At 42.6% G+C, this 20,370-nt stretch overlaps 1 protein-coding gene across 2 annotated transcripts in view; it reads right to left on the reverse strand.

Moving 5' to 3' along the window:
- The window catches only part of LOC132405011 (WD repeat-containing protein 7), a 574,145-nt gene that overhangs the window by 332,504 nt on the left and 221,271 nt on the right, over positions 1–20,370 (reverse strand). For both annotated transcript variants that reach the window (XM_059989685.1, XM_059989684.1), the window contains one exon: positions 13,144–13,267. In XM_059989685.1, the coding sequence (XP_059845668.1) occupies positions 13,144–13,267 (124 nt within the window). The remainder of the gene's footprint in view (positions 1–13,143; positions 13,268–20,370) is intronic.

Here is a 20,370-nt window from a genome sequence, read left to right on the forward strand (position 1 = left end):
AGGAATATTGTTCCAAGACAATTCTACAGGGGTGTACAAATATTTAAAGCTAAGTAAGTCAAACAAATACTGTATAGCAATCATAGAATCAGAATAAGATTTATTATCACTGACAAATGTCATGAGGTAAAGAAGTCAGTGAATGTAATGATTAGCTTTACAGTGCTCTGATCAGAGTTTAATCTTAAATAATATGTCCAATTTTGGTTGCCAAGAAACAAGTGAGAATCTCAGGCAGCAAAGAGGGACAGCATATTGCTCTTAATGTCAACGACAGGAATTTTCACGAATGTGAGAACTTGAATCCTTCAGCCTAAAAGCTGCCTGTTTAGGATTTTATAGACATATGCAAGATGATCAAAGGTGTAATAAAATATTAATTGAGAAAATCAGGGAACAAAGACGCAGATAAGGGATATCCTGATGAAGGGTCTCGACCCGAAATGTCAACTGTACTCTTTTCCCTAAATGCTGTCTGGCCTGCTGAGTTCTTCCAGCATTTTGTGTGTGTTGCTTGGATTTCCAGCATCTGCAGGTTTTCTCTTGAGGTATGGGATTTAGTTCCTATGTAGCAATGATATCAAAAAATTACTTTGGAAGTAATCATTTAGAATAATCTCCTGAAACATCATGAAGGCAAAAATTCTGCCAACTTTTAAGGACTAACTGATCTCTGCAACTGGTAAAAAAATAACATTGTTAACATAAGCCAAGCCTCTCGCCTCAACCTTTATTATTTTCGACATTTGTGATAGGAAGTCTTTAAAAACAGTTGAATCTCATTGTGCTCCTACAACTACTGGAGACTTATTGCTATGGAAACTGCAGAAGGGATTTAGATTTTGTCAAAATGGAAGTCAACGATAGTGCAGGGGGATAATGGATGATATTTTATTTTACATGTTAAATTGTTAATAAAAGGGGCATAATTTTCATAAAATAAGAATAATAATGGGACATAATCGCAATCTCAGAGCCTGTCTAGGTAGCACCCAAGCTGATGGCATGAACATTGATTTCTCCTTCCGATAATTTTGTTTTCCTTCCGTTTCCTTTTTCACTTATTCTCCACTCTGGCCTCTTACCTCTTCTCCTCACTGGCTATCACCTCCCCTGGTACCACTAGTTCGGCCTTTTCTCTTGTGTATCAGATTCCTTCTACTCCTGCCCTTTACCTTTTCCACCCACCTGACTTCACCTGTCATCTACTATCTAGTCTTCCTTCTCGTCCCTCCATCTTTTTATTCTGGCTTCTTTCCCAGTTCTGAAGAAGGAACTCAGGCTGAAACATTGACTGTTTTTTAATTTCCATAGATGCTACCTGACCTGCTGACTTCCTCCAGCATTTTGTGTGTGTTACTCTGAATTTCTAGCATCTGCAGAATCTTTAGTGCTTATAATTTTAAGATGTTTGTTGGAAAGTACAAGGGGGATATCAGAGGTAAATTTTTCTGACACAGAGTGGTGGGTGTGTGTAACATTACAGACATTTAAGAAACTCCTAGTTGGAAAAGAGGTCTAGAATACAAGAGCAAGAATGTGATGCTGAGGCTTTGTAAGGCACTGGTAAGGCCTCGCCTTGAGTACTGTGAACAGTTTTGGGCTCCTCATCTTAGAAAATGTGCTGGCATTGGAGAAGGTCCAGAGGATGATTCCAGGAATGGAAGGGTTAGCTGTACTCACTGGAATTCAGAAGGATGGGTGGGGGGGGATCTCATTGAACCCTTTCAAATGTTGAAAGGCCTAGACAGAGTAGATGTGAAAAGGATGTTTCCCATGGTGGGAGAGTCTTGGACAAGAGGGCACAGTCTCAGGATAGAGGGACATCCTTTCAAAACAGAGATGAGGAGACATTTCTTTAGCCAAAGGGTAGTGAATTTGTGGCCACATCCTGCTGTGGAGGCCGGGTCGTTGGGTGTATTTAAGGCAGAGATGAATAAGTCCTTGATTGCTCTTGGCATCAAAGGTTACTGACCATTGTTAATTACTGGGAGAATGTTGGGAACTGGGAGGAGGAGGAAAGAAAAGGATCAGCCACGACTGAATGGCAGAACAGACTTGATGGGCCAGATAGCCTAATTCTGCTCCTATGTCTTATGGTCTCTTATGGAAAATGGAGGGCTATGTGGGAGAGAAGGGCTACTTTGATTTTAGAGTAGATTATAAGGTCAGTACAACATTTTATTTATTTATTTAGAGATACAGCATGGAATAGGCTCATCCAGACCTTTGAGCCACATGCAGTCCCCCGATTCAACCCTAGCCTAATCACAGAATGATTTACAATGACCAATTAACCTACCAACTGGTACATTTTTGGACTGTGGGAGGAAACCAGAGCACTCAGAGGAGACCCACACAGTCCTAGGGGAAACATACAAACCCCTTCAAGGCAGTGACAGGAAGTAGCCAAGGGCCTATACTGGGCTGTACTGTTTTAAGTATCTGCCATAAGATATATTAGGGACATGTAAGAAATTCTCAGATAGACACACGGATGAAGGAACAATGGTGGGCTAAGTGGGAGGGAAAGATTAGATCGATCTTAGAGTAGGTTAAAAGGTCAGCACAACATCATGGTCCGAAGAACCCTGACTCTGCTCTATGTTGTAAGTCATATGTCTTTACACAAGACTGTTTTGTGGAAAAGCACTGGCAACGCAGCTAAAAAATAACTGCGTCAAAAGATTCATTCAATGCATTTCATTAAAGTCATTTTGGAATAACGGGCACATTTGTGCTCTGCATGGTAAACAGAAGATGCAAGTATTTTTTTGATAGCAATGTTCACAATGATGCAATGTCCTGGTTATTTAGATAATTACCTGCAATTTAATTAACACAAAAATCTGAACAAATGCAGAGGCTTCATAAGGCATTGGTCAGACCGCACTTGTGGAGTATCGTGAGCAATTTTGGGTTGCTTATCGAAGAAAATGTGCTAGCATTGGAGAGGACGTTCACAAGAATGATCCCATCGTCTGAGGAACGTTTGATAGTTGAACATGGATGTTTAACAAGAGTATGAGGGAGGATCTCATAGAAACATGCAGAATGTTAAAAGGCCTGACTAGATTTGATATGGCAAAGTTATTTCCCATGTTAGGGGATTCTAGGACAAGAGGACACAAATTCAGGATTGAAGAACGTCCTTTTAGAACTGAGATGCGGAGAAATTACTTTAGTCAGATGGTGGTAAATCTGTAAAATTTGTTGCCACGAGCGGCTGTGGAGGCCAAGTCATTGGGTGTATTTAAGGCAGAAATAGATAGATTCTTGATTAGCCAGGGCATCAAAGGGTATGGGGTAAAAGCAGGAGAGTGGAGATGACTGGAAGAATTGGATCAGCCCATTATTGAATGGCGGAGCAGATTCGATGGGCCAATTGGCCTACTTCTGCTCCTATATCCCGTTGTCTTAAAGTGCTGGATTCATACTACTGGAGTTTAGAAGAATGGGAGGGGGATCTAGTTGAAACCCATCGAATATTGCCTATTGAAAATGACTGAAAATGACTGCAAATGGAGAGGGGAGTCTAGGACCAGAGAGCAATGCCAATCAACCTCAGAATAGAAGGACATCCTTTTAGAACAGAGATGAAGAAGAATTTATTTAGCTAGAGGTTGGTGGATATGTGGTGTTCATTGCCACAGACAGCATTGGGGATATATAAAGTGAGGTTGACAGATTCCTGATTAGTGAGGGTGACAAAGGTTATGAGAAATGGGCATGAGAATGGAGTTACTACCTTACAGTGATAGTAAACTGATTCTGATTCTGTGCAGACCAAGTTATTGGATATATTTAAAGCAAAGGTTCATAATTTCTTGCTTAGTCAGGGCATCAAATATTATGGGGAGAAGACAGGAGAATGAAACTGAAAGGGATAATATGCCAGCTATGATGGAATAGTGGAACAGACTAAATAGACCAAATGGCCCAATTTTGCTCCTATGTCTTATGGTCTAAAAATCTACTGGAACCATAATGTAACCCTCAGTCCGAGCTAGCTGTGGTTTATCCAAGCTATTCTAATCTGTAACGTTAACCTATAACTACACCGACAATTTTCCAAATATATTACGTCTTCAAAATAAAGAAACCATTCCAACATGGCCTCATTTTAAGATGGCGGTTAAAATTGAATTTGTGAACCTCCACGACTTCTGGCTGATGTTTAACGAAACAAAGATAGCAGCTAAATACTTTGTTAACCACACTTGTTCTGGCAAATGATCATCGCAAGTAATAGTCTGTAACTTCCCTTTAGACTTGGATGCAATTTGATGTGGTAGAACCAGGGCAAGGCGACGGCCCTTTGCTGAGAATGTAGAACAGCATGAAAGATCGAGCACAGACCAAACCGAAGCCACGGGGTCCAGGCACCAGACATGACTGAGCACAATGTGCTGAAGGAGATTTACAGGCGGCATTGAAATGGTAAAGTCTGGGATATCCAAGGAGAAGAACCTGTTGTTTGGATGGAGAGTTAAGATTAAAAAAGACAGGGTGTCCAGGCCTGACATGAAGTATGGGCCGGTTCAGATTGCTGCTCAAAATGGCAGAAACCAATGTTCAAAAGGTCAAAGTGTTGGTAAGGGCAGGATGTCGGGTCCGAGGCAAAGTACATAACGATTAAGATTGCTGCTCCATGTTGTTTACTCAGTTCTCTGCTGAATTATGGGACTCTTCTGCAGACTTCAGTTCAGAAACACTATTTGTATGTTCTTCTTTTTTTTAGTTGAGTGTTTCACACTTTTTACGGGTTATTTATTCTTTTATTTTCTCATGGGCATGATGCATTTTTTATTTTCTGCACATTGAATGTTAGACAGCCTTTTTCATATATATGGGGTTTGCTTTTGGGTTTCTTAGTTTCGTGGCGCCTGTTAGGAGATGAATCTCAGGGTTATATAATGCATACCTACTTTGATAATAAAATGTATTTTGAATTTTTGAAATTTGGATTGTCATCAGTCTACTCTAATTATTAAAAAATAGTCAATGACATTAATTTTGGCTTCCATCAGGACCGCTTCCTCGAAATCGCATTGGAACCTTGCAATTAGATACTACCAGGCTCAAGGACAGGGTCAGAACATTTATAAATCTATTGAGTGGTGAGATAAGATGGATTCTTGACCTCAGAGTCTACCTCATTATGACCTTTCACCTTAGAGTCTGCTTAATTACACTTTCTCTGTAACTGCCACTTTGTTCTGCATTCTCTTCTTGCTTTTCCCTTGTACTACCTCAATGTACTGATGTGATTAACTGATCTGTATCCCACACAAAGTCTTCAACTGTAACAATAATAAACCTCTTTAAACTTACCAAGTTGAACAAACATGGGTGATAAGAGTACAATTCCAGAGATGGCACTGATCGTTCAGTATGTTGAGGCAGTGTTGCATCCAGAGCAACCTCAAAGGGTCTGTGTAAAAGTGAAATTCATGGCTAAAACCTGTCCACTGCTGGTGTTATTCTGCAAACAAAGTGAGGTAACTGTGGCTGTTTAAGGCCCAGGATATCAATGAAAGATCATATCTCAGGTATCAACCATTCTCCACAATGACATCTCTACAAAAGTGGGGGAAGCTAGGATCAGAACACACCCTCAGAACTTCCCTTGAGTACAGAGATACGAAGGAATTTCTTTAGCCAGAGGGTCGTGAATTTGTGGAATTCATTAGAACAAATAGTTGTAGAGTTCAAGTTATTTGATATATTTAAAGAGGAGGTTGATTGGTTCTCGATCAGTAAGGAAATCAAAGGTTATGGGGAAAGGGCAGAAAAATGGTGTCAAGAGGATGAGTAAATCATCCTTGATGGAATGGCACAACAGACTCCATGGGCCAAATAGCCTAATTCTACTGCTATGTCTCATGGTCCATCATAAATTGAGATGTGGAGCCAAATGCCACTGAAAACAAAATGTGCAGCCCCATTTTCAGTTCCACAATTGATGATACATTCTACACTCACTTGAAACAAGAGCTAAACATTATCCTGGTGTGGCTTAAAAGATAGTTAGTGATATTCAGCTCACTTAAGTGCTGGGGAAAGATCATCAACATCTACTACTATTCAATAACATTACCACCATTAACTTCCTTGGAATCATCAGTGACTGAAAGTTCAACAGTACCCATTAGATAAATACAGTACTAAGGCCATAAAAGTTGATAATAATTATTATTACTGGGGCAGCATGGTAGCATAGTGGTTAGCAGAACACTTCACAGTTCAGGCGACTGGGTTCAATTCCCACTGCTGCCTTTAAGGAGTTTGTACTTTCTCCTCATGACTGTGTGGGTTTCCTACAGGTGCCCTGGTTTCCCCACAGTCCAAAGATGTACCAGTTGGTAGATTAATTGGTCATTGTAAATTGTCCCGTGATTAGATTAGCGTCAAATCAGGAGTTTCTGGGCAGCAAGGCTTGAAGGGCTGGAAGGCCCTACACCATGCAGTATGTCAATAAAGTCAATAAATAAACAAACAACCTCCTGACAAAGGGTCTTGGCCCAAAACGTCGACAGTGCTGCTTCCTGTAGATGCTGCCTGGCCTGCTGCGTTCCACCAGCATTTTGTGTGTGTTGCTTGAATTTCCAGCATCTGCAGATTTCCTCGTGTTTACATTTTTAAAACAACCAACAGACTCATTTATAGAGCACTTTCCATCCAGATGTTGTCTTCAATGTGTTTTACAATGAGATAAAGTGCAAATATGAAAAAAATTAAAAATAAAAATAGAAAATAAACATGTAAATAAAAGCCAAAAAGTTGTCAGTTAGAGCAAAGTTAATTAAATAGGTTTTAATCTAGTGTTTATGGGTGTCAACTGAGTCTGCATCCTTACAGTTATGTACAGTGCCTATAAAAACTATTCAACTCCCTTAGAAGTTTTTGTGTTTAATTGTTTTACAACACTCAATCATAGAGGATTAAATTTGGATTTTTTTTGACACCGATCAACAGAAAAAGACTCATTCATGTCGAAGTGAAAACTGATCTCCGCAAAATTATCTAAATTAATTACAAATATAAGACACAAAATAGTTGATTGCATAAGTATTCACCCTCCTCCCTCACCCCCTCAGTTAAACACACCAAATCATCACTGATGCAGCCAATGCGTTTCAGAAGTCCCATAATTAGTTAAATGGAGATCTGTTTTCGAAGACCGGTGTGCAGTCAAGGTCTTTCAAATTATTGTAGTAAAAATGCACTTGTATCTGGAAGGTCCAACTGCTGCTGAATCGGTATCCTGCTAAAAACTACACCACGAAGACAAAAGAACACTCCAAGCAACTCCACGAGAAGGTTATTGAAAAGCATAGGAGATGGATACAAGATAATTTCCAAGTCACTAAATATCCCTTGGAGTACATTTGTCAATCATCAAGAAATGAAAAAATTCTTATTGAATTTTTTGAAGAGGTTACAAGGAAAGTTGACGAGCATAAAGCCGTGGATGTTGTCTATATGGACTTCAGTAAGGCTTTTGACAAGGTTCCGCACAGAAGGTTAGTTAGGAAGGTTCAATCGTTAGGTATTTATATTGAAGTAGTAAAATGGATTCAACACTGGTTGGATGGGAGATGCCAGAGAGTAGTGGAGGATAACTGTCAGGTTGGAGACCGGTGATTAGTGGTGTGCCTCAGGGATCTGTACTGGGTCCAATGTTGTTTGTCATATACATTAATGATCTGGATGATGGGGTGGAAAATTGGATTAGTAAGTATTTAGATGATACTAAGGTAGGTGGCGTTGTGGTTAATGAAGTAGGTTTTCAAAGATTGCAGAGAGATTTAGGCCAGTTAGAAGAGTGGGCTGAACGATGGCAGATGGAGTTTAATGCTGATAAGTGTGAGGTGCTACATTTTGGTAGGAATAATCAAAATAGGACATATATGGTAAATGATAGGGCATTGAAGAATGCAGTAGAACAGAGTTATCTAGGAATAATAGTGCATAGTTCCCTGAAGGTGGAATCTCATGTGGATAGGGTGTTGAAGAAAGTTTTTGGTATGCTGGCCTTTATAAATCAGAGCATTGAGTATAGGAGTTGGGATGTAATGTTAAAATTTTACAAGGCATTGGTAAGGCTGAATTTGGAGTATTATGTACAGTTCTGGTCACCGAATTATAGGAAAGATGTCAACAAAATAGAGTGAGTACAGAGATTTACTACAATGTTACCTGGGTTTCAGCACCTAAGTTACAGGGAAAGGTTGAACAAGCTAGGTCTTTATTCTTTGGAGCATAGAAAGTTGAGGGGGGACTTGATAGAGGTATTTAAAATTATGAGGGGGATAGATAGAGTTGACATGGATAGGCTTTTCCATTGAGAGAAGGGGAGATTCAAACAAGAGGACATGAGTTAAGAGTTAGGGGGCAAAAGTTTAAGGGTAACACGATGGGGAATTTCTTTACTCAGAGTGGTAGCTGTGTGGAACGAGCTTCCAGCAGAAGTGGTAGAGGCAGGTTCGGTATTGTCATTTAAAGTAAAATTGGACAGGTATATGGACAGAATAGGAATGGAGGGTTATGGGCTGAGGGCGGGCCAGTGGGACTAGGTGAGAGTAAGCGCTTGGCACGGACTAGAAGGGCTGAGATGGTCTGTTTCTGTGCTATAATTGTTATATGGTTATATATGGCACAGCTGTAAATTTGCCTACAGCAGGCCACCCTCAAATACTGAGTGACTGTGCAAGAAGGGGACTAGTGAGGGAGGCCACCAAGAGACCTATGACAGCTTTGGAGGAGTTACAAGCTTCATAGCTGAGATGGGAGAGTCTGCACATGCAACTGTTGCCTGGGTGTTTCACCAATCCCAGCTTTATGGGAGAGTGGCAAAGAGAAAGCCACTGTTGAAAAAAAAATCACATGAAATCTCGGCTAGAGTTTGCCAGAAGGCATGTGGAAGGCTCTGAAGTCAGCTGGAAGAAGGTTCTATGGTATGATAAAACCAAAATTAAGCATTGTGGCCATCAGACTAAACACTACGTTTGGAGTAAGCCAAACACTGTGTATCATCAAAAACATACCATCCCTACAGTGAATCATGCTGCGGGGATGCTTCACTGCTGCAGGCCCTGGAAGGCTTGTGAAGGTGGAGGGTAAAATGAATGCAGCTAAATACAGGGAAATCCTGGAGAAAAAACCTGATGTAGTCTGCAAGAGAACTGTGACTTGGGAGAAGATTTGCTTCCCAGCAAGATGATGATCCAGGTCAGTATTTAGTAGATGCACCTTTGGTAGCAATTACATTCTTGAGTCTGTGTGGATAGATCGCCATCAGCTTTGCACGTCTGGATACTGCAATTTTTTTCCATTCTTTACAACACTGCACAAGCTCTGTCAGTTTGCATGAGCAGCTTTGGGTCATTCCAGAATTTCCCTGTATTTTGCTGCATAAAGTCAAAGCTACAGAGGAATGGCTTAAAAACAACAAAGTTCAGGTCCTGGAGTGATGAAGTCAGAGTCCAGGCCTCGATACAATTGAGAATTTTGGCTGGACTTGAATAAGGCTGTTCACTCAACATCCCCATGCAATCTGACAGAACTTGCAGAGTTTTGTAAAGAAGAATGGGAAAAAAATTGCAGTGTCCAGATGTGCAAAGCGGATAAGAGAGCTATTCATACAGACTCAAGGCTGTAATTGATGCCAAGGGTGCACCTACAAAATGCTGACTTGAAGAAGGTGAATACTTATGCAATCAGTTATTTTGTGTTTTATATTCGTAACTAATTTAGATCTATTTTCACTGACATGAATGAATCTTTTTCTGTTGATCGGTATCAAAAAAGCCAAATTAAATCCACTGTGATTCAACGTTGTAAAACAATAAAACATGTAAACTTTTGGGGGTGAGAAGTGATGAGAATAGGCACTGTAGTTGAAATTTAATAGTTTTAGGCATTGAGTTCCACAATTTAGGAGAGTAGTTCAAAAAAAACTGACCTACCAATTAGCTTTTGAGGGAGATTGTTTAAATTTAAGAGAGCAGCAGAAGAAGACTTGAGAGCTCAAGCAGGATTACAAATCAAAAACGATTTTGTGATGTAGATATTAGCCAGTGAGTTCGGTGTAGTGGAATATTCTCCACTTGACTCGATGAGTGTAACTCAACCAATACTCTTCTTTATAAAAGGTAAACTGACAGATGCCTGGAACATGCTGCCAGGGGAAGTTGTGGAAGATGATGCAATGGTAATGGTTAAAAAGCATTTAGACAGGCACAAGAACAAGCAGGGAATGGAGGGATATAGACTTTGAATAGGCAGATGTGCATTTTCAAATGCCATCATAGTTTGCACAGATATTGTGGGCCAAAAGGCCTGCTCAGGTACTGTACTATTCTACCTTCTGTGTACTACTTGATTGCCATTAATCCACTACCTTAAACAATTATTCCTTACACTACTGTCAGGCCTTCACTATACTGCTGACCATCTTCAAGATGTAGTGCAGCAACTGCAAGATTTTGATGCCAATTCCAAATCATACAAAAAAATTGGAATAGACATAGAGAACAATATCATCGCCATCAAGTTTACTTCTAGGATGTCTCTTAGGTCTTAAAGAGAGAGAAAAAAAGTGACAGTTGTAACAGTTTAAAGGAGCTATCTTCAAGGATAATACATACTAGCTTTAACAAAATTAAATATGTCCATGCATGAATAACAACAAAAAGGAAATCAGCATCTCAATCTTGGAATCCGCCTCCTGATTCTTCTTTACAAACCCCTCAAGGTTTGAATATTTTGGTCCTAAGATGACCACAATTGAATGCAATAGCCATGGTCTAAGAACAGTGCAGACCTTCACCATGGACAATTCAAACACCCATTTCAGGATATATAGTTCAAATGTATTTGGACATGTACATCCTCCATAAAAGAACTCAAAAAATATACACAACAGATCTACATGTCAATTAAAATTCCACCAAGTTACATGTCAGAAACACTAAGAACTTTGGATACTTCCTAATTTTAAAAAATCTCTTTAAATACATCCTAAACATTTTCTAGCATAGATCACAAATCACTTGGGTTTCTCTTGAAGTCACTCTTCCCCCAACTCTTAACAAGAGATTTATCAAATTTGAGTCATAGATTAGGTGGCACAAAGCTCATGTTAAGTCCTCATTCAGTGTGCTTTCAAACAGAAGCAAGCAGAAACAGAACTCTCCACAGTCAGCACAATTTATACACAGGATCAGTGTTTCCAACGGTACCAACCCAACTGTTGGTATTGTTGCAATCTAATTTAAGGTAAAATGATCAAACCTGATACAGTTGTGTATTTGTATATCAAACTCTAAAAATATTTCAATCCATAGTTCAAAAATTCAAAGTAAATTTACTATCAAAGTACATATACATCACCAAATACAATCCTTGTGGGCATTCATAGTAAATACAAAGAAACACAATAGGATCAATGGATAAACGAACTTAAGATTATCAAGCAACCAATGTGCAAATACAAAAAGAAAAAACATAACAAATGTAATAAAAATAATAAATAAATCAACAATAAATATTGAGAGTCTGAGATGACGAGTCTTTAAAAGTGAGCCTATAGGTTGTGGAATAGATCAGTGATGGGATGAGTGAAATTGTAAAGCTATGCCCTCTGGTTCAAGAACCTGATGGATGAAAGGTAATAACTGCTGCTGAATGTGGTTGTGGGTGGTTTAAACCAATGATTCCCAATGTATGTTAAATGAAAACTGCACTTATTCATTTGGATTAAATGTGCCCCACCCCTAAAAGAGAGCTGCTGATGTTAAGGCCACTCATTTTAAGGAGTTGGAGCCATGTTGAGAATTTACCAGTTTTAATCATCTTAGGGCAACAGAAATATTCAAACCAATATTGCTTTACAAAGGAGGATTATGAACATATTCCAAGGGCCAGATAACTGCTGTTTTTATTGAATTCATTAGTAAGATGTATAGTTAACAAACACAGTATGCACTATCTTTTACAGCAGCGATTTGCTTAATGATATTAGTCCAGGACACAAAAAACATTGGAAATCCCTCCTTTAGAGAATCTCCATTTGTCGGTCTTTACTTGTTAGTGAGTGGCCTTTCATGGATTCTATTGCATTTCTTTATTTTCCTTCATTTTCTACAGGAAAACGAATCTCAAAATAGTATATGGTGACAGAAATGTACTTTGATAATAAATTTACTTTGACTTTGACTTCTTGAAATACAACAATCTCTCATTTTTAAAAAAATATTTAAGACCTGTAACATGTAAGAATATTTGTATTTACTTTTACTATGTGAATTTTGTCACTGAATTACCTCAAAGTAATTAAAACTTTCAAAACCCCAGCAATCATTGTCACCTCTCCAACTCCTCACCAATGCAGGAAAATGGAAACAATACACAAGGTGTTGATGAACAACTGCTCTAAACTATGACACAAACAAGGTGTTTCAGAATCTACCTAGTTAGAAGAAACACTAGGAATACTCTGAACACCTCATTATAGGAAGGATGTAGAGCAGGTGCAGAGTAGATTTAACAGGAGGATCTTAAAATGCAAAGGTATAATTCCATAAATGCAGATTAATAGTTTGCCATGGACTAGATGGGCTGAAGGTCCTGTTTTTGTGCTATAGTATTCTATGATTCCATTTATCAGGATGTTGCTTAGACTAGAGAGCATGTCTTATGAGGATAGGTTGAATGATCTCGGGCTTTTCTCTTTGGAGCGAAGAAGGATGAGAAGTGACTTGATAGAGATGTACAAAATGATAAGAGGTTTAGATCGAGGGGACAGCCACAGACTTGTTCCCTGGGTGAAAATAGCTAATACAGGGGGATATCATAATAAGGTGATTGGTGGAAAGTATAGGGGGATGCCAACAATAGATTTCTTTACACAGAGAGGGGTACATGTGTGAAACGATTGCCAGAGGTGGTGGTAGTGGCACATTCTTTAGGGGCATTTAAGAGTCTCTCAGGTAGGCACATGAATGAGAGAAAAATGGAGGGCTGTGGGGAGGGAAGGGTTAGATTGAACTTAAAAGTAGGTTAAAAGATTGGTGTGGGATCATAGGCCAAGGAGCTTGTACTTTGCTGTAATGTTATATAAACCAAGAAGATACTTACGTGACATTATGTTATCAACATATTGTGGCAAGTAAGGCGCCCAGACGTCAATTGTTTCTTTTCGTCCGTCTTTTCCAATTCTGCGAAGCTCTGCTAAAAGTAAAGCTTGAGCGGCTTCTCTCACCTATTTCAGAAAAAGGAATTGAATTGTTGGAACTTTAGTTTGAAATTATGGACAGAATACAGAAACTTCACATTTATAAATCATATTAAGATTAGCAGTTCAGTTAGAAGATGAAATTTCACTGTAATGCAACCAAACAGACTCACTTCCACAAGCTCTAGGGGATGGTGATTTTTTTTTTTTAAACACACTCCTTCACTAAACAAAGAATAGCTTTTCTATAAAAAGAGCATGGGGCTTTGATAACAGGTATATGATCTCAGTATCATCTATGACCCTGATCTTTGTGTCAATTCCACAATTCCTATACCAGATGCTTATCAAACTACGACCACTGCAAAACTAAGTAAAGTTAAACTATCTCAGAATGGATATTACTAAAACCATATTTGGCACAGAGGCCCATGAGGTGATATTATGATTTAACAAACAGCCTAAACAGAGTAGACAGTTTTCAGAGGTGTCCAGGGCAAAGAGAGGAGTTGAAGGAAGTAATTCCTAGTCACGGAGTTCAGTTAGTTGAAGGCAAGGACTACAGATGTGAGCAGAGAAAAGAACAAAGAATTGTCGAGCCAGAAGAAGCTACAAAGGAAGGAAAGGACAAAGCCTCAGTGATAATTGAAAACAAGAACAAACAACTTAAAACAGGACCTCTGTCAGACCAAAGGCCAATGTTCATCAGCAAGTAAGCAAATGATACATGAGCAAATTGTAATGAGAATTCATCTCCAGGCAGAGTTCTTGACGTTCAAGTGTAGGAAGACCAGCCAGAAGAATAATAGAATTGTCAACACTTGACCATAAGACATAGGAGCAGAATTAGGCCATTCAGCCCACTGATTCTGCTTCACCATTCTATCATGGCTGAATTATTATCTCTTTTTCCTACCTTCTCCCTGTAATCTTTGAAACTATCAACCTCCACATTAAATGTGCCCAGAAGCCTTCACAACCATCTGTGGCAATGAGGTAGCAACAACATGGATAAAAGATTCTGCAATGGATGAGCTGAGATAGTAAGGCGAGACATGTGAAATTACAAATAAATTGCCTCAAAAGCAGTAAATTCACTCTTCCATGTTGAAAAACAGAATGATATGAACTCTTCCAAAGAATAGCTCTCCAATAGAATACAATGTCAGTGTTCATCTTGAAGGCTGGACAATAGGAACAGCTACACCATGGATTAGGATTAATTGGGCCATCAGTTTACCAGGGCAGTTGCTTGTTTGGGACAACTCTTAAAGAACAAAAACAAATTGAGAAAGTATCCATGATTCACTTTATTTAATTGAGACATTATGCCGCTTAGCTGGTACAGGAGACTGTTGTCGAACAGTTTCTAACTATTGTCAAGCGTGCGCTTGCTTGGTCATAAAGACACTCCATCGTGCTTAGAGAAAATAGTTTTTAAATAACATCAGTTACGTATGCTTATGCTTGGGTGCTTATCCATTTGGGCCAACAAATGCCTATTTAAAAACAATGATTTTTATCATTTAGTTTTTCTTTATTTTGATGGATGCTTGCCAAGATGCCATGAAAAGATATGACAATAGCCAAAAGAATTTCCCTAGTTGCCTGCATTGATTTTGTCCATTTACAGTCAATCAAAAGAACATGGCAGCATACACTATATGAATTCCTCCATCGATAACTTTTATGAACGAATACAGTTCTGTAGTACTGCAGTAGTATTGGTGGTATTCTAATTTGCTTTGTATTTATTTTAAATAATAATTGGTTACCCAGTTAAAAAGTAGTTTTTCCTGTTTATACTTTTTTTCTTTATAATATTTTTATTAAGAAAAAAAACAAGATTTACAGAGTGCAACACATAGATACATCTCAACATAAATTGTGTACATTCATATATTGTAATAAAATTGATCAAAATGTTATAGCATAGCACATAAAGGTATACCACTCTGTAATCAAAAATTTAAAGATAAGTCATACATCACAAAATAAATATTTTATATAAAAAAAAAGTCAACCCCTTACCAACTACCAAAGAAAAAAGCTGATGGATGATAATGGATAACTAGAAAAAAAAAGACATATTCGCTTAAGAAGAGAAGATAAAAATATACATAAGTCTGTGCACTGTTAAACTTTATAAATTGGAAAAGTAATTTAGGAAAGGTCCCCAGATATCATAAAAAGATTGTTTCGAATTTAAGACTGAGCAGCGGATCTTTTCTAAATTTAAATAAGACATAATATCATGTACCCATTGAAGATGTGTAGGAGGGGTAGACTCCTTCCATTTAAGCAAGATTGCTCTTCTTGCTAAAAGAGAGGTAAAAACTAAAACCTGTAGGTTAGGAGTATTTAAAGTTATATTGTAGCGGTGTGCTACACACAGCGCTGAAATAACGACACGGAGTCGGTAAACTGCAGTTAAAAAACAGATTTTATTCAAACTTCGCGGCCTCGCTTTAAAGCCTCCCTGATCCCGCCCTCCCCAGGCGCGGATGCTGTAGGGGCACGTATTCACAATCCTGTCCCGCGCGCGGATGCTGTAGGGGGCACGTATTCACAGTCCCGTGTGGGCTTTTCCCTTTGTTGGTGAAGCAGACCTGGCGCCCTTTTGGGACTGGCCTTTATGCCAGCTCACTGGCTATTTGTGAGCTGGTTCAAGTGCGCTAGGAAGTGGGTCGCCACAAAACCCCCCCCCCCAGAACCGGCGATACCTCCTCCAATGTCCACAGTCTGGACCGGACCCTGTTTGAGAGGTCGGCTTCTGCGCCGCGGTGCCAGAAACTCGACTGGTTGTGCCACATGCACATGGGCCGGTTTGAGTCGGTCCACCGTGAAAACCTCCTCTCTCCCCCCAACGTCCAGCACGAATGTGGACCCGTTGTTCCTGATCACCGTAAACGGCCCCTTATAGGGCCGCTGTAGCGGTGGCCGATGCCCGCCCATTCGTACAAACACAAACTTACAGTTCTGCAGGTCTTTGAGTACGCAGGTCAGGTTCTGCCCATGTTGCGAAGTGGGTATGGGGGCCAGGTCACTGAGCCTCTCACGTAGTCTGCCCAGGACTGCTGGGGGTTCTTCCTCGTGCCCCCTTGGGGCTGGTATAAACTCCCTGGGGATGACCAGGGGTGCACCGTACACCAACTCGGCCGACGAGCTGTGCAGATCATCTTTGGGTGCCGTGCGGATGCTGAGTAGCACTCAGGGAAGCTCATCCACCCAGTTAGCTCCTCTCAGATGGGCCATGAGAGCCGACTTTAGGTAACAGTGGAAACGCTCCACCAGGCCGTTAGACTGTGGGTGGTAGGCAGTTGTGTGGTTTTAGTCCCCAATAGGCTAGCCATAGCTGACCACAGGCCGGAGGTGAACTGGGCGCCTCTGTCGGAGGTAATGTGGGCCGGTACACCAAAGCAGGACACCCAGGTGGCGATCAGTGCCCGGGCGCAAGATATGGAGGTGGTGTCGGTCAGCGGGATCGCCACTGGCCATCTGGTGAACCGGTCCACGATAGTGAGGAGGTGCCGCGCTCCTCAGGACACTGGCAGGGGGCCCACAATATCCACATGAATGTGGTCGAAACGCCGGCGTGTGGGGTGGAACTGCTGCGGCAGAGCTTTGGTGTGCGGCTGCACCTTGGCCGTCTGGCAGTGCATGCACGTTTTGGCCCATTCACTGATCTGCTTGCGGAGTCCATGCCAAACGAACCTGGTGGAGACCATCCAGACAGTTGTCCTGATGGGGGGGTGCGCTGTTATGAATGGAGTCGAAAACGCGTCGCCGCCAGGGTGCCAGGACGATGGGACGGGGTTGGCCGGTGGTGACGTCACAGAGTAGGGTCCTCTCACCGGGGCCTATGGGGAGGTCCTGGAGCTGCAAACTGGAGACTGTGTTTCTGTAACTAGGGATCTCCTCGTCTGCTTGCTGCGCCTCTGCCAGTGCCTCAAAGTCTACCCCTTGGGAAAGGGCATGAATGGTAGGGCGAGAGAGCGCGTCCACCACGACATTGTCCTTACCTGAGACGTGCCGGACATCCGTTGTGTATTCAGAGGTGTAGGACAGATGGCGCTGCTGGCGGGACAACCAGGGATCGGACACCTTCGTGAACATAAAGGTAAGCGGCTTGTGGTCCATGAACGCAGTGAAGGGCTTACCTTTTAAGAAGTACCTGAAACGCCAGATTGCCAGGTAGAGTGCCAACAGATCCCGGTCGAAAGCACTGTATTTGAGCTCGGGTGGTCGCAGGTGTTTGCTGAAAAACGCCAGGGGTTGCCAGCGACCCGCGACGAGTTGCTCCAGTACCCCACCGACTGCCGTGTTAGATGCGTCCACTGTGAGGGAGGTAGGGACGTCCATTCTGGGGTGCACGAGCATCACGGCATTTGCCAAGGCTTCTTTCGTTTTAATGAAAGCGGCGGCGGACTCCTCATCCCAGGTAATGTCCTTGCCCTTACCCGACATCAGGGCGAACAGGGGGCGCATGATTTGGGCAGCTGAAGGGAGGAAGCGGTGGTAGAAATTTACCATACCCATGAATTCCTGAAGGCCTTTGATTGTGGTGGGTCGGGGAAAATGGCAGACTGTGTCTACCTTAGCGGGCAGAGGGATTGCCCCATCTGTAGTGATCCTGTGGCCCAGGAAGTCGATGGAGTCGAGCCCGAACTGGCATTGAGCTGGGTTGATTGTCAGGCCGTATTCACTCAGTCGGGCGTAGAGTTGACGGAGGTGGGACAGATGCTCCTGACGACTGCTGCTGGCTTTGAGGATGTCGTCCAAATAGACGAAAGCGAAGTCCAGGTCGCATCCCACCGCGTCCATTAACGGCTGAAACATCTGTGCAGCATTCTTTAGGCCGAACGGCATTCCGAGTAATTCGAAAAGGCCAAACGGGGTGATGAGTGCCATTTTGGGGACGTTGTCCGGATGCATCGGGATTTGATGGTATCCCCGGACGAGGTCTACCTTGGAAAAGATCCTTGCGCCGTGCAGGTTTGCTGCAAAGTCCTGAATGTCTGGCACAGGGTAGCGGTCCGGTGTTGTAGCCTCGTTCAGCCTGTGGTAGTCACCACATGGTCTCCTGCCTCTTGTCGCTTTGGGCACCATGTGCAGGGGGGAGGCCCATGGGCTGTCGGACCGCCGGATGATCCCCAATTCCTCCATCCTCTGGAACTCCTCCTTCACCAGTCGGAGCTTGTCCGGGGGAAGCCGCCGAGCGCGGGCGTGGTCCCTGGGTCGGGATGAGGTGCTGTACACCATGTCTGGGTATGGCTGTCATGAACTGCAGTTGCAGAACCGATGGGAAATCCGCCAGGACTCTGGTGAAGTCGTTGTCGGACAGCGTGATGGAGTCTAGGTGTGGGGCCAGCAACTGGGCTGCACCCAGGGAGAACTTTTGAAAGGTCTTGGCGTGGACCAGTCTCTGCCTCGGCAGGTCGACCAGCAGACTGTGAGACCGCAAAAAATCTGCACCCAGAAGCGGTTGTGCTACAGCAGCCAGTGTGAAGTCCCATGTGAACCGGCTGGAGCTGAACTGTAGCTGCACCGTACGGGTGCCATAGGTCCTTACTGTGCTGCCATTCTTAGCCCTCAGGATGGGACCCAGTGCCCTGTTGCAGGTGTCATAACTCGTCAGAGGTAAGACGCTGATCTCGGCACCGGTGTCGACCAAAAAACGGCATCCTGGCCGCTTGTCCCACACATACAGGAGGCTATCCCGATGGCCAGCCGCCGTAGCCATCAGCGGCGGCTAGCCCTGGCGTTTCCCCGGAACTTGCAGGGCAGGCGACAGTGGCGGGCTTCTGTGCCCCACCGCTGGTGGTAGGAGCACCATTGTTCGTTGGTCTCCTCACCCCTGCCTCTGGGGTTAGAGGGCTCTGTGGCCGGGCCTGGTCTGGTTTGCTGCTGGGAGCGTGGCCTGGTGATCTGTGCGACGGACGCCCCACTCACCTTCTTGGCATTCCACAGTAAGTCCGCCTGGGCTGCCACCTTCCAGGGGTCGCTGAAATCCGCGGACAGTAGCAGGTGTATGTCCTCGGGCAGCTGCTCCAGGAATGCCTGCTCAAATGTGAGGCAGGGCTTGTGTCCTCCGGCCAGAGACATCATCTCATTCATTAAAGCCAACGGTGGTCTGTCTCCCAAACCATCCAGGTGCAGTAAACGGGCAGCCTGCTCGCGCCTTGAGAGTCCGGAAGTCCTTATGAGCAGGGCTTTGAATTCCGTGTATTTGCCGTCCGCTGGGGGCGATTGTATGAACTCCTCAACCTGGCCGCTGTGTCCTGGTCGAGGGAGCTCACTACGTAGTGGTAACGTGTGTCCTCCGAGGTTATCTGCCGAACGTGGAATTAGGCTTCTGCTTGCTGGAACCATAGGTGAGGTCGCAGCATCCAGAAGCTTGGCAGTTTCAATGAAACTGCATGAACAGATGCGGCGTCAGTCATCTTCGGCCCAAATATCGTTTGGGCTGTCGGGGTCACCAATTGTAGCAGTGTGCTACACACAGCGCTGAATTAACGACACGGAGTCGGTAAACTGCAGTTAAAAAAAGATTTTATTCGAACTTCGCGGCCTCGCTTTAAAGCCTCCCTGATCCCGCCTTCCCCGGGCATGTATGCTGTAGGGGGCACGTATTCACAGTCCTGCTTGGGCTTTTCCCTTTGTTGGTGAAGCAGACCTGGCGCCCTTTTGGGACTGGTCTTTATGCCGGCACGCTGGCTATTTGTGAGCCGGTTCGAGTGCGCTAGGAAGTGGGTCGCCACAATATCTTCATTTGCAATAATACCAAACAAGGCAGTAAGGGGATTTGGGTCAAATTGGACCCTAAAAAGTTGTGAGAAGGTATGAAATACTTCCCGCCAAAACTTTTCAATTTTAGGGCAAAACCAAAACATATGAATTAAAGAGACATCAGCAGAGTTGCATTTATTACACAGTGGAGAAACATTCTGGTAAAAACTGGACAGCTCCTGTTTAGAAATGTAAGCTCTATGAACCACTTTAAATTGTAGAAGAGAATGACGAGCACAGAAAGATGACTTATTAACCCGTTTAAGAATTTTATTCCATCTATCATCAGAAATCTGACAATTTAGGTCATCCTCCCAAGCTTTTTTTTTATTTTATCAAAA

The sequence above is a fragment of the Hypanus sabinus genome, chromosome 14 (genome assembly GCF_030144855.1).
Source record: "Hypanus sabinus isolate sHypSab1 chromosome 14, sHypSab1.hap1, whole genome shotgun sequence".
NCBI classification, from domain to species: Eukaryota; Metazoa; Chordata; class Chondrichthyes; order Myliobatiformes; family Dasyatidae; genus Hypanus; species Hypanus sabinus.